Below are 13,971 nucleotides of genomic sequence, written 5' to 3' on the forward strand. Positions count from 1 at the left end.
TTTGTACTCTTGCTGGGGCCTCTGACTCAGTGTGGAATCAGGGAGGCGCTGCGGGGACCGAGATGCCTCAGGGACGCCCGCTTTAATTGAAAATTGATCCCCATCACCATCTCAGGATCCAGTTTCCCAACAGCTTTAACGAGTAGAAGGTGGCTAACAGGTTGGATTACAAACAAGCCTTTACATGAGAGTGAAATCTTAGCAGTGAGGAGAGGCTTGGTTATTTTTGGTTATGCGAGGTTTGGTTACGCCACTGACGATATTCACATTTTATATATTTACCTCTAAAGGGGAAACAAAACAGGGTCTCTTTTTAAAATGAAAATCATGCTTTTCCAGTGTATAATTCAGACATGTTCATGACTTTACATATGTGTGTGTGTGTGTGTGTGTGTGTAAAATCTGTCTGTAGATACACACATATGTAATATACACATGTATAAACACGTATATAAAACTGATGTAAATGTAAACCCCTGGCAGCAGAAGGCAACATATCACAGTTCACTGCAGAATATTGATTTCCAGATGTTTGGATTTCATGAAATAGGAATATAAAAAAAATCAGGGGGTCCAGCATGGATTGCCAACTTTATGTTTTCCAAGATCATTAGAAAATTTTTTTTTGTCATAGACGTTAACTAGACTTGTTGTGGTGATCATTTCACAATACAGTTGACCCTTGAATAACACGAATTTGAACTACATGGGTCCACTTATACTTGGATGATTTTCAATAAATGCTGTAAATGTATTTTCTCTTCCTTATGATATTCAGTACCCCTAACCTCTGCATTGTTTAAGGGTCAGCTGTATATACAAATTCTGAATCATTATGTTCTACACCTGAAACTAATATAATGTTATATGTCAATTATATCTCAATAAATATTTTTAATTGTGGTAAAATGCACATAACATAAAATTTACCACCCTAATAACCATGTTAGGTGTATAGTTTAACAATGTTAAGTACATTCATATTGTGCAATGCAAGATTATTTTGCAAAAAAAAAAAAAAAAAAAAGCAAGACAAAAGGATCCTATTTGCTATCCTTATCATTTTATAAAAGAAAGAACATTTTAACACCAAAAGGGAAACAAAGAAGGAGGGCTGTCATCTTGGATGCAAGAACTTCTTCCATAATCTGTGGTATAATAGTATAGAGAAAAATAACCATCCATGGAAAATATAGCCATTACTCAGATTTTAAAAAATGCTAATTGTTTGTCATCTTTGCTCCAGATTATTCCTGTTCAAAGTGCCTGTACATAAACTGTTTGTTGCCGGGTCATAATGAGACAAAGAGCTTGAACCAGAATGAAATCAGCTATGTCACTAAGCACACAGTTCAGCGGCTGATACTTTTCACGGCAAGACTTTGTTGACGAAGGAAGCTGTGTGTTGTTTTACATCCTGACGCAAGTGTCTTATCAGAGGTCCAAATGCCAGTAGCAAGCAGTTCACATAATGGCACTGGTCAGCAGCCCTGTTCTAGATCTGGTTGTGTTTTTATAGAAGTAAAAGTTGTTGGTTATATTTGAAGCCCACATATATTCACTTTGCTGTGATCCCATTCTCTTCTCTTTCTCTCCAGAGTTAACTGGTGTACTGAAGGTGGTTTCTATATATATTCTAATGGCACAAGCCCGTTAGAATATATAATATCGTTTATCTTGCTTTATATAGCCTTCTGAAATTTAACTTGGTTTGCATAACATGATTTTAAATACTTATCTATCTTGATACATATAGATCTGCTTTACACAGTATTGCTTCATGTGACTATACCATATTATATTTATCTATCCTGTCAATGGATATTTGGGTTGTTTCAAGTTTTTTGCTAATACAGACAACACCGCGGTGCACATTCTTATGAGTCTTTCCTGTGCACACGAGAATGAATTTATCGGGAGAGTTATCTGGGAGGAGAGTTGGTGGGTCAAAGGTGAAGCGATGTCTTCATTAGCGTGTTAACCAACTTAGTTGTTTACTACAGCTTTTCAGGTAAATGGGGAGTGGGAAAGATAATATTAAAAATCAACCATTAATAAATTTGGTTTTCTGGACCAGATTGAGGACTGCTGATTGTTGATCTATCTAAAGGTTTAGCTCAAAGTCTGCTTGTAATAGATAATCTGGCAGATTGATTATAGTGACTTTTCTTTGGATGTGGGACAAGGACCAGCAGGGAGGAGCAAGCCCTTTATTAAGTTTCCCCTTTCCATGTGAACTAGAGAATGTTTGCATTCTTGGTCTGGGAGGAGAATGAAACTGGGTGTTGTCTCTTGGGCTTTGTTACAGATGGCTTTTTTGGTCTAAGAAAATCTCGTGGGCCAAAACTTGGCCAATCTCTGCGTGTTTCTTTTTAGAGTGGCTGTGCTTTTACTCAGAGTATCGGATGATCTAAGTTTCTTTCAACCATCTAATCTGTGGTTTCTTTGAACAAGTTGGGGAGATCCAGGTTCCTTTAGGGTTAGATGTCAGAGGCATGTCCCCAACTCATCTGGAGGACTGAGAGGGTTCCCGTGTCCAGCATCCATGGGTAGCCGCCACATAGCCTGCTAGGAGCACTTGGAGTTTGGCTATGGACGAATCAAGCTCAGTCTAAAAGAACAAACTGAGAACTGAGACAATGTCTAAATGTGCTTGTACTTTATTCACAGCCTCTCTCTTATCTTTAGCAGATAGTGGAGTGCTTTGATCACTCCTTAAAAAACACTAAGTGAGAAGACAACGTGATAGAAGAAAAAAGCTGCAGAGACATCAAAGAAAAAAGAATAGACGAAAGCCTTCTCATTTATAGGGTTCATCTCAGCCTGTCAAATAAGACTGTAACTGACCATTCTCAAATATTGCATGATGAGTTGAGTTATGGGATGGAAAGTCTGAGAGAGATAAACATATGAATAATCTGCATCAATGATTCAGGTGTCTTGCTGACAAACGTTTTGTGTATAATTTGGCACATGTGACCTACTGTGGTCACCAGGTTACCAGACAAAAGCTTTTTCAGTGGTTGCTACTTGTCAAGTAATTGCTATTTTAAATATATAGGCACATGTTTACATTTGCAAAATAATTTATTTTTTATAATCAGCTGTCAAAGCTTGAAAAACAGCAGCAGAGGAAAGAAAAGACCAGAGCCAAAGGGCCTTCTGAATCAAGCAAAGAAAGAAATGCTCCTCGAAAAGAAGACCGCAGTGCCAGTAGCGGGGCTGAAGGTGACGTGTCTTCTGAACGGGAACCGTAGTCTTCAGGGACAGAACTCAGGTAGGAGAGTCCCCTCCCTGCATAACTTTGTCTTACCACATTTTGGGCATACAGCAATGAATAGAGAACAGAATGGCTTTTGAGGCTAAATTCACTTTATGGACATTAATCCATAGCTTTTTTTAAGTTGTTGACTTCTAGGATGGAGAGAAAAGTTAAGATGTGGGAGGGTCAGGTACCCATGGCCTGGGATGTTCACCAAGGAGGTTCTGTGTGTGTCACCTTCCTTAGTTGCCTATGATAGTCAACAATTGCTGCTACCATTAGCATTTCTAGAGTGTTCGCAGATCCAGAATCCAGACCAGGAGCTTCACACGAGCCCCCACCATTGCTCAGTCCTCACCGTTCTTCCTCTCAGCAGCTTCAATGGAGACCATCATTGTCTGCAGCAGCCTCCTCTCATAATTTCTTGCCTCATGTTCCACCATCCTTAACTTCGCCTTGCAAGGCACTACCAGTTTACTTTTCCTGAAATGGAGTTTTATTCTCATCACTTCTACCTCCAGGGACGCATCTCTGTTCACTGTAGCATTAACTCCACTTCCCTGCTTGAAGATCAGAGGCCTCTAAAACTTGATCCAGCCATCTGACGGTCCTTTGCTCAAGTTCAGTACCCCAGTGAACCCATTATCAAGAGCCTCTTACTTGCCACCGTTCACAAGTTCAGGGAGCAGCATAGGAATAATTACACTGCAGCATGGTGCATTGTGGTAGTGATGGGACGTGGGGTGGGGTAGAGAAGGAAATTAGGGAGGGGAGGACTCTGGAATTGGACCTCAAAGGACATGTAGAAATAAGGAGATGACAGATGAGGGTAGGGAGCTGCCTAAGCCAAGAGAAGAGCTGATGTAAACGTTGGTGGGGAGGGACAAGGACAGATAAGTTTTGGAACAGAAGTATTGAGTGGCTGATGTATTGAGTACAAGTGGTGGGAGTTTGTCTAGGGAGCTTCTCTGACGTTAGAGAAGTAGGAAGGTTCTGGGACAGAAGGGTCTGATTTGCAACTCTAAGAAATTCGGATTTCATCCTGGGAACCTATGAAAGGTTTTAAATGTATAAGTGACATAATTAGATAAAGTTTTAAAAGATCACTTTAAGCACCCTTGAGGAGTTGAGGCTGGAGGCAGTTGCAGAAATCAAGAGGAGTCAAGCTCAGAGAATGCATTTTGGAGCCTTAAGCTTATAATGCTGTGGGTCAACCCAAGTCAACATACATATTTGTCCTGGAGATACCAAATTGCAGGAGAAGAGATCATTCATTAGGTAGTTTCCTGCTTTCTCTTTCCTTTATGAAAGGGAGTGGAGGTTAGAAGTCTGTCTATGAAATGTCCTTTCAGACGCACACTACTAGATATTGAAATATATTACAGAACCCATAGTGATAATTGGGTGCAATAGAACCAGCTCGCAAACATAAACAGACCAAAGGAACAGAATAGAGAGCTCAGAAAGGATGGGTTGTTAGGCGGGGGTGGGAGGGAGCAGATTGAAGGGGACTCTCTCAGTTTTTCTGTGGAGCTGCTTCTCAAGCTTCTCCTGTCCCTGCAGAGTATGTTAGAGAGAACATTCCAGTACCCACTCCTGCTCGCTGAACAAAGGGTGAAAGACAGGCTAATCTGATGGCCAGGGAGTGGCATTCATTAGGCCAAGTTTTCATACTGGATAGTTCCTTAGTTCAGGAGAAAAATCCCTGGCCCCTTCCTGTTTCCACTCCTTGGGCTGAGGGCAGCTGCCCAGCCTCATGCTTTTATTCTTTTGGCCCCACTAAAGCATTGCCCTATGTCTTTTTTCTTCGGTTGTAAGTTTTGAGTTTGTTTTTGTATATGGCGTAAAAAGATCTAGTTTCATTTTTTTTTTTTTGCATGTATCTGTCTAGTTTTAGTTGATTCCTTTCTTGATTATATTTATCCACTTGCTAACATTTTATAAATTTAATATTGTGATTTTTTATTTAACTATGTCTGATCAATGCTTTGAAAATCTTTGTTTTATTTATTGAGGGGTATTGAATTCTACTTTTAAAATCAGTGCAAAACATAACTTTCCATTTGTGTTGGAATTTGGCCTCAGAATAATTTCAATAGAGAGTGTACCATGAACATCAGTATCCTGTAGCCACTGGACAGCCTGGAAGTGACTTTGCCATTTTTGTGAGCAAGAGAAACACCTGAGGGTATCGTGCATAGAGGAAGTGACAGTAACTGTATATCACAGAACTTTCTGGAAGAGATATTTGAAAAAAAAAAAAGCTGAGCACAAATTGAGAAGGGCAAGAGTTGAAAGTGGACATTTCTTTCTAACATCACCCAAGCTTAAGAGGCAAAGTTTCTCATAGACTTGTAGCTATCTATTTTTTGCTTCTCTAAAACCAATGGAAAAATTTTAAATCTATGATTTCATTCTCAAGATAGTGCAGATTCAGTAGCATAGAACTTGGGCTAAATTGTACTGTTGTCCCATCAAATACCCAAAAAAGAGCTAGCCAGAGAGGGAACACAGCCATGGGGAAAGCAAACTCAAGGGGCACAGTGTTTTGAAAAGAGTAGACAGATGTGTTTTCCTTCCTTTCCCCTGTAAATCAAGTTCACTGCAGCTATATTATTATTATGGCCTTAGGAAAGAAATGGGGAGAGGATGAATAAAGAGGAATAATGTAGGGAGAAGCCCCTGCCTAACAGGAGGGAAGGTGAAAGAAAGCCCTCAGGTTAGAAGAGTCACTGAGAGAGAAGATAGACAGATGCAGGGGATGCCAGAGGCCACACTTGCATTCTGGCTACCTGCTCCAGGTCAGAATCCTTGGGGTGGGAGTTAGGTTGATGGGAAAACTGCAAGCCATGAGGGCCTGTGCTCTGGTCCCTGGTGGGAATTTGAGAAGGAGACCACTGTGCAGGATGGCTCCAGGTCTCCACAAGGCTGCTGCAGCTCAGTAAAAGGGGTGGCCAGACATGGTAGGCTTCAGGAGGTGGAAAGAGTTAATGAAAGGTCTCACCTACCCTGTGAGGGGGTGCAGAAGAGAACTGTGTGGGGATCCTTCAGGCCCACCATGGGTCTTGGTGGAAGAGGTGAGGTGAGCTTGCCTTAGAAATTGTAAAGAAACAGCTCATGTGGGAGGGCGGAGGGGTCATGGCCTCAGCTCTTAACGGTACTGATAGTCCCTGCAGGTCTTAGAAATGACCTCTTTCTGGGGAGACTTGAGGAGTCTGTAGTACTTGTGAGAGCTGAGGTAAGGCCAAGTGAGCCAAGGGGGCCTCTGGACCCCGAGCAACTGAGTGCCCCTTATTAGTATGCGCCAGGGCCTAGGTGCTGAGCCATGTCAGCCACCTGGCCACAGAGACCACTGAGGATTGAGAGAGCTTTTTGACACCAAGGCGAGACAGCGTGACTGTGTGCGCAAGTTTTACCCTGCTCCTACTCAGTGAGATGGAGGCTCATGAGGAAGTTTAGATGGGCCCATGAATATACAGGGGCCACGTTTTTTGTGGTTTTGTTTTGTTTTGTTTTGTTTTTGCACATTTAGGTTATACCATCTGTGTTTTGACTAATTGCAGGAGGAAAACCATTCATTTATTGACAGTTTAAGGTCAGCGTCCAGTTGCAGTTATTCAAACCAGAGATTAGGCAGTGCAGGCCTGGTGGCTGGTGCTGATGTCCAGTTGTGGATGAATGTTAAGTGAAGGGTCCTCTGAGCCTTCCTTCTGGCTGCCTCTGAGACACCCACAGGCAGTCGAGGACCAGAGAAGTCCTGTGGCACCCTCACTTTGGGGATTTTAGCCATGTTCCCAGATCTCAGATCCTAAAGGAGGCTAGACTAAAGACTATATGTTCAAGGTTTTTGTTGCCCATGGGCTTTTGTTGCCCCTTCTCATGAAATTTGTCATCCTAGTATACCCACAAAATCGCCACCCAATATTCACATTCTATAAGAGCTGAATTAAGTAGTGACAGACAGAAGGCGACCTTGGTATTTGCTCTGCTCCACAGAAAAACCGCAGTGCCCGTCCCCCCTCACCCCCTACCACCTCAGCAAGAGGGCTGAATGAGCCCTATGGAGCCTCACAGGCTCTACAGGGAGCCCCTTTCAATTTCTAAGGTATGGGAAAGAAAAGGCAAAAGAAAATGGAATGAGAAACTGCCTGATCTTGGGCATACTTTTCTTTGAAAATTAGTCAAAAACCTTCATAGTTCAGAGGACATTCCCAAGGTGTCAGCGTATCTCTCGCATTGCAAATATTGGTTCTTTATTAAGTGGACATGAAACCGCTGAAATTAATTTCTGTTTTTGTCCTCTGTCTCATTCCTTCAGGCTCCCTCACAAAGCTGGGAGGATTCAAGGTTTTCTATGAGGCTGCAACTCAGTTTTACTCCCTTTCTGGCCCACAGCTAAAGGCACTAGGACAAATTCTCACTAAAAGAATGCAGTTTCTGCTTTTGATTACAGGTTCAAGTATCACCTCATTGAGTATTTACTTAACTGTTATCATTAGGCTGTGAGAGGACCATGGTCCTGACCAGTACTCCACATTTCTGTCCTCAAATGTCAATACACTTGAAAATGAAAAAGGAAATTGTTTTGGAAGCTGCCATCTGTTTGCTTTTTCAACTTGACCTTTATCTGAATAGTAAGATGTGTCATGGCTGAGCACATTTCTTTTTAATGAGCTGAAACAGTTTTGTGTTTATGTGTGTGTGTTCTATTAAAAGGATATTTCATCATTTTTCACTGTTTTATTCCCACTTTGGAAGGTAGGAATAAAACAGTGGGAGTCTTTCATTCCCAGAGCTCCACTTTGCTTCCTTGTATCAACATTCATACCAGTTCTCCAGTCCATGTGTTGGTATTTCATGATACAAAACTAGCTATGCCTCTGAGGTGGTGTTTTTATTTTTTTTTTAACTTAAAACATTTTTTGTGATTGCCCTAGAGTTTGCAATATACATTTTAAACTAATCTAAGTCCACCTTCAAATAACTGTGCCACTTCACATGAATTACAGGTCCTCCTTCCCAACTGTTGACACTACTGTCATTCATTTCACTTTCCATATGCTTTATAACCCAGTGCATTGTTACTATTATTATTTTATAAATAGTTTTAGATGGATTAAGAATAAGAAAACATCTTATTTTACCTTGATTTCTTCTCTGACACTTCCTTTCGTTCTGTGAACTCAAGTTTCTGAACTATATTGTGCTCATTCTGTTTGAAGAACTTCTTTTAGCGTTTTTGTAGCATAGAACTAAGAAAGTCTTTATTTCTCCTTTGCTTTTGAAGGATAATTTCTATGGTATAGAATTCTAGATTGGTGGGGTTTTTTTTCTTTCAGTACTTTAAATATTTTACTCTACTCTCTTCTTGCTTGCATAATTTCTTCTGAGAAGTCCTCTGTAATTCTCATCCTTGTTCCTTTTTAGGTTAGGTGAGTTCCCGGCTGCCCCCATACGCCCCTCCCTGCCTTCCTGCCCCCCGCCCTCCCACGCCCCACCTCCAGGTTTCTTTCAAGATTTTCTTTTTTTTTGCAGCTCATTTATAGTTTTCCTAAGTTTGGTTCCTGCCTGGATCTGTGATTTGGTGTTTTCTGTCATTAAGTTTGGAATGTTCTTGGCCATTATTCAAATATTTCTTCTCTGTTCTCTCTCTCTTCTCCTTCTGGTATTCTAGTTACATGTTAGTTAAACCTTTTGCAATTGCCTTACAAGTCTTGGATGGTCTGTTCTTTTTATTCCCCATTCTTTTCTCTCTTTTCATTTCAGTTCAGAAAGTTTGTATTGATCTATCTTTAAGCCTACTGATTCATCCCTTGGCTGTGTCCAGCCTACTGATGAGTCCATTATAGCATTCTTCATTTCTGTTATAGTGATTTTTTTTTTTTTATTTCTAGCATTTCCTTTTGATTCTTTCTTGGAGTTTTCATCTCTGCTTACATTACTCATCTGTTCTTGCATATTGTCTACACTCCATTAGAGCTTTTAACATATCAATCATAGTTACTTTTCCTTTTCTGATCATTTCAACAGCAGTATCATATCTAAGTCTCGTTCTCCTAATTGCGTTGGGTTTTCCAAGCTTCTGGAATCTGTAAATGTATGTTTTTCAATACATTCAGGAAACTTTAAGCAGTTTTTCTTCAGTTGTTATTTTCTGCCCAATTTCTTTCCTGGAGAATGTTACTGTTTCCGAACCTTAAGTGTGGCCTTTGTTACATATGAGGTTGATCTGCTTTCTCACTAAAGGCACTTTATGTTACTTTACCAGCAGTTGGGCTGGATAGTCTTCATGCTCAGGCTTTTACCTCATTTGCCTTATTTATTAAAAAATAAAGACTAACTCGAAAAGATATATGCACCCCCATATTCACTGCAGCATTATTTGCAACAGCTAAAATATAGAAAAAAACAAGATGTCCATTGATAGATGAATGGATAAAGAAATCATGATAAGTATGTGTATCTGTGTGTACATATAAAATGGAATATTATTCATCCATACAAAAGAATGAAATCTTGCCATGTATCACAACATGGATGGACTTCTGCTAAATGAAATAAGTCAGAGAAAAACAAAATAATAATAATAATAATAATAATAATAATAATAATAATAATACAAGCTCATAGATACAGACAACAGATTGGTGATTGCCAGAGGGTGGGATAAATGGGTGAACTATTGCTATTGTTTTAGTTTAAGTGAATTTTATTTTTTTAAATGAAAATGGTAAGAAGCCGGCCACAATTAGTAATTCTGTCTGTTGCTAAAGTGCAGAGCTAAGCTTATAGATAACCTAGAGTGTGCTATCTAATACAGTAGGTGCTACTTGTGCGTGAATATTTAAATGTAAATTAAAGTATAATAAAATTTAAAATTCATTTCCTCAGTCATAGTAGCCACAATTCAAATGCTCAGGAGTCACATATGGCTAATGATTGCCATTTTGAATAGTGCTGTTAGAGAACAATTCTATCACTGCATAAAATTCAGTTGGACAGCACTAACCTAGAGGGACTGAATTAAGATTTTGAGACCATTATCTGAACTACTGTAAGTTCTATAAGACTGACATGGTTAAATCTGTAGAAATATACATGAGAAATAGATAGGATAGAATTTAAGCCAAGAAATAAAAACATTGCTGTCGGAGTTTTTTCCTTCCACTATCAGGTAACATCAGTCCCCCCCCCCCCCCGCCCCCGCTTGCTTTATTATATCAAACCAAGCTTTACTTTCTTAATTAGGAAATTGAATCACTGTCCCTGTGTTCTCATCATCAAATTGGGACCATCAGAACTCAAGCAAAGGAAGAGATTCTCAATTTTGACAATTCGACAGAGGGCTCACCATGATTTCTAACAGTGCTAGAAAGTCTGAGTGAATTCTTCATTGATAACATTAACTTCACAGCGACTTTCATGTTTTTCATAGAAAGCCTTCCTTTTAAAGGCAAATGAATTCAGGTTAAATCCCCAGCCATGACCTGAAATAAATAAAAGCTTGGTTCTTTTGACAGTGGTTTGGAGAGCAGGTCTGCGGTGTTGTATATCCTAACTCTAGCATTTATATCTTGTGGTTGCTCTAATGGCCTAAAGCCAGAAGCAGATCATCTGGAAGTCAGGATCTTTGAGAGACTCAGTATTTAAACAGACTATTGAGGGATTCTTTTCTCCTTATCCTGGACTGTTACCCACTGTCCTCGAGGTTTGCAGGCAGTAAAAGAGAACCATGTCAGCATCTTCTTTCATAAGGCTAGGAAGTTGTGGTGCTAAGTTATCAGGCACTTCCTGCTACTGCTCGTCAGGTGCCCCTAGCCTACAGGTCATGTCTGGCCCTCAAATAGCTCACCTGGCTCAGAGAGACATCAAAAAGTGCATTTGGAAATAGACATCATCTCACCAGCTCTCTGAGGAAGGCACATGACCTCTTCTCTAGGGTTTTTAAATGTCAAGTGTCAGTGGTCCACTCTTCTAGAGAATCATGTGTTTATCAGCTTGAACATGACTTCTACTCAGCACTTCTGATCTGGCAAATAGACCTCACAGATAGCTCATGCTCCCCTCCTTGTTCATGCTTCCAGCTGTGTGAACCTCATGATCTCCAGCCACTCCCAGCTGATGGCCAGCAACCTGATCTCTAGGGTTTTCTATAGTTATGTTCAAGAAAATGAGAAGGAACATTTATTAAAAGTGATATTAGAAATAAAAAGCATCCACTGACCAATCCATATATTGTGGTGTGACGGTAGCTTTCAGGTAGAACAGTATCTACTGTTGACCAAAAGGCTCTTATGTGCATTTTGGAAGCTAATCACTCATAATACTAATGCTAATGTTATAATTAGGACTGTGTGTTAGGGGTCCCAATAGTATCACAGTTAGTTCTAAAGACATACTTAGTTGTAAACCCTTCCGGTTAAATGTTTGATAAAGTCTTTTTACCCGAATGGTTTACCCCGGTCTGAAACCTCTCAGAATCCCTGCCGGTTCTGTGATTCTCTAGGAGGGACTTAGACTTCCTTAATTGTCTTTCTCTTATAAAAATTTTTTTAAAAGCTATTTTTATTATAAAATTAATGCTCATTCATTGTAGAAAATTTCAAAAATGCTAGAATGCTCAAAGAAGAAAATAGAAGTCATATGCCATCTCATTATTCTAAGATAATCATTAATAACATAATGCTTTTATAATGTTTTCTCTAAGCAGATAATTCTATGTCTCTTTAATTTTACAAAGTTAGAGATATTTTATACACATACACACACACACACACACACACACACACACACACACACACACATATACATATATTATTTGCTTTAATCATCTAACAAAATACCATGAACATTTTCTAGGTCATTTGCCCTTCTGTAGTAAACCTTATTATTTCCACCTGTACATCAAGCATTTGAAGCATACATTTATTATCTCAAAGCATTAAAACATGTAGAATATTTAATTGGAGTAAATGTAAAAGAATAATACATTTAAGCAGGTTCCCAAAGCTCATTTTGAGTTCAAAAACAAAGGTTTTTATTTATACCAACAAGATGTAGTTCCCCAAAGGTCAGTGTGAGAACCAATTTCAGGATTTCAGTTATTAGTATTGCAAGTGATAAGAGAAGTATTAATAGGTTTCAGGGTCTTAGGTTTGGGTTAACATCTTGATTAAAATATAGGAGCAGTCTACGGCCATGCTACCCTGAACGTGCCCGATCCTATCTGATCTCAGAAGCTAAGCAGGGTTGGGCCTGGTTAGTACTTGGATGGGAGACCACCTAGGAAGACCAGGTGCTGTAGGCATAAAAAATAAAAAAAAAATAAGGGATTGTAAGCTGACAAGGTCCTTGCAATCTGTGAAGTCAACTAAGGGTTGCCTCACCTAAAAAAAATTATATATATAATATATATATTTTATACATATATATAAAATATATATACATATTATATATATATATGAGCAAATGGTTGCTTTTTAAAATTTTTCTCAAAAAATTTTTTTCCAATTACAGTTGACATTCAATATTATATTAATTTCAGGTATATAGCACAGTGATTAGACATTTATATAACTTACGAAGTGATTCCTCTGGTAAGTCTTATACTTAACTGATACCACATATAGTTATTACAATATTATTGACTATATTTCCTTTGCTGTACTTTACATTCCCATGACTATTTCGTAACAGCCAATTTGTACTTCTTAATCCCTTCACACTTTTTACCCATTTTCTTCAGTTCCCCTCCCATATGGTAACCCTCAGTTTGTTCTCCGTATTTACGTGTTTGTTTCTGTTTCATTTATTCTTTTTTAGACTCCACATGTAAGTGAAATCATGGTACTTGTCTGTCTCTATGTGACTTATTTCACTTAGCATAGTACCATGTTGTCATAAATGGTAAGATTTCATTCCTTTTTTATTGCCAAGTAGTATTTCATTGTGTGTGTGTGTGTTCTTTTTTATCCATTACTCTTTTGATCGGAGCATTTAATCCATTTACATTTAAAGGAATTATTGATAGATATATAGTTATTACCATTTATTAATTGTTTTCTGATTGTTTTTGTAGTTCTCTGTTTCTTCTTTTGCTTTCTTGTATGTTGATTACTTTCTGTAGAGTTGTGTTTGGATTCCTTTCTCTTTACTTCTTGTATATCTCTTTCTGATTTTTGGTTTATGGTTACCATGTGCTTCACATATACTAGGCTATGTTTATAGCAGTCTATTTTAAATTGGTGGTCACTTAAGTGAGTTGCTTTTCTTTACTTAAAAATGGAAGTAATATGGTCCCCAGAAATTATGTCCCTGAAGGTCATTTAGATGTCTCTTAGGAAGTAATGCAGGACTGTGACAGGTGGGTTTCAGAGCATGAGGGTAGGCCTTGGGAGAAATTTCAGTCCCTCGTGTGGGTCCAGATAGAATCAAAGAACATGGACCAGACGCAGTTCCAACTAGCCTTTCTTATGTGGGCCCATGTACCATGGTATCAAGCTGAGGAGTGGAAGGCTGTTAATTCCATTGAGGCATCTGCTCATAATATGATATTTTTTAAGAACGTGACTTGTGTTGAGTGAATCTGGAAGCATATTCACAGATGTAGCATCACCAGGTGCAACCCCATTATCAAAATCCTTTGCTTTTACTGAAATTCATCCAATTAGAATTTTTTATTTTTTTATTAAAAAAATTTAAAGACACTT

At 38.9% G+C, this 13,971-nt stretch overlaps 1 protein-coding gene and 1 non-coding gene across 3 annotated transcripts in view; both read left to right on the forward strand.

Annotated features, from left to right (window-relative positions):
- DTD1 (D-tyrosyl-tRNA deacylase 1) overlaps nt 1–13,971 on the forward strand; it is a 154,808-nt gene that overhangs the window by 134,872 nt on the left and 5,965 nt on the right. For both annotated transcript variants that reach the window (XM_023537646.1, XM_011370711.2), the window contains exon 5: nt 3,105–3,277. In XM_023537646.1, the coding sequence (XP_023393414.1) occupies nt 3,105–3,257 (153 nt within the window). In that variant the 3' untranslated portion in view covers nt 3,258–3,277. The remainder of the gene's footprint in view (nt 1–3,104; nt 3,278–13,971) is intronic.
- On the forward strand, nt 12,451–12,569 carry LOC111746719. The gene has a single exon (XR_002783247.1). It is a non-coding gene; the product is annotated as a 5S ribosomal RNA (ribosomal RNA).

The sequence above is a fragment of the Pteropus vampyrus genome, unplaced genomic scaffold (genome assembly GCF_000151845.1).
Source record: "Pteropus vampyrus isolate Shadow unplaced genomic scaffold, Pvam_2.0 Scaffold7, whole genome shotgun sequence".
NCBI lineage: Eukaryota > Metazoa > Chordata > Mammalia > Chiroptera > Pteropodidae > Pteropus > Pteropus vampyrus.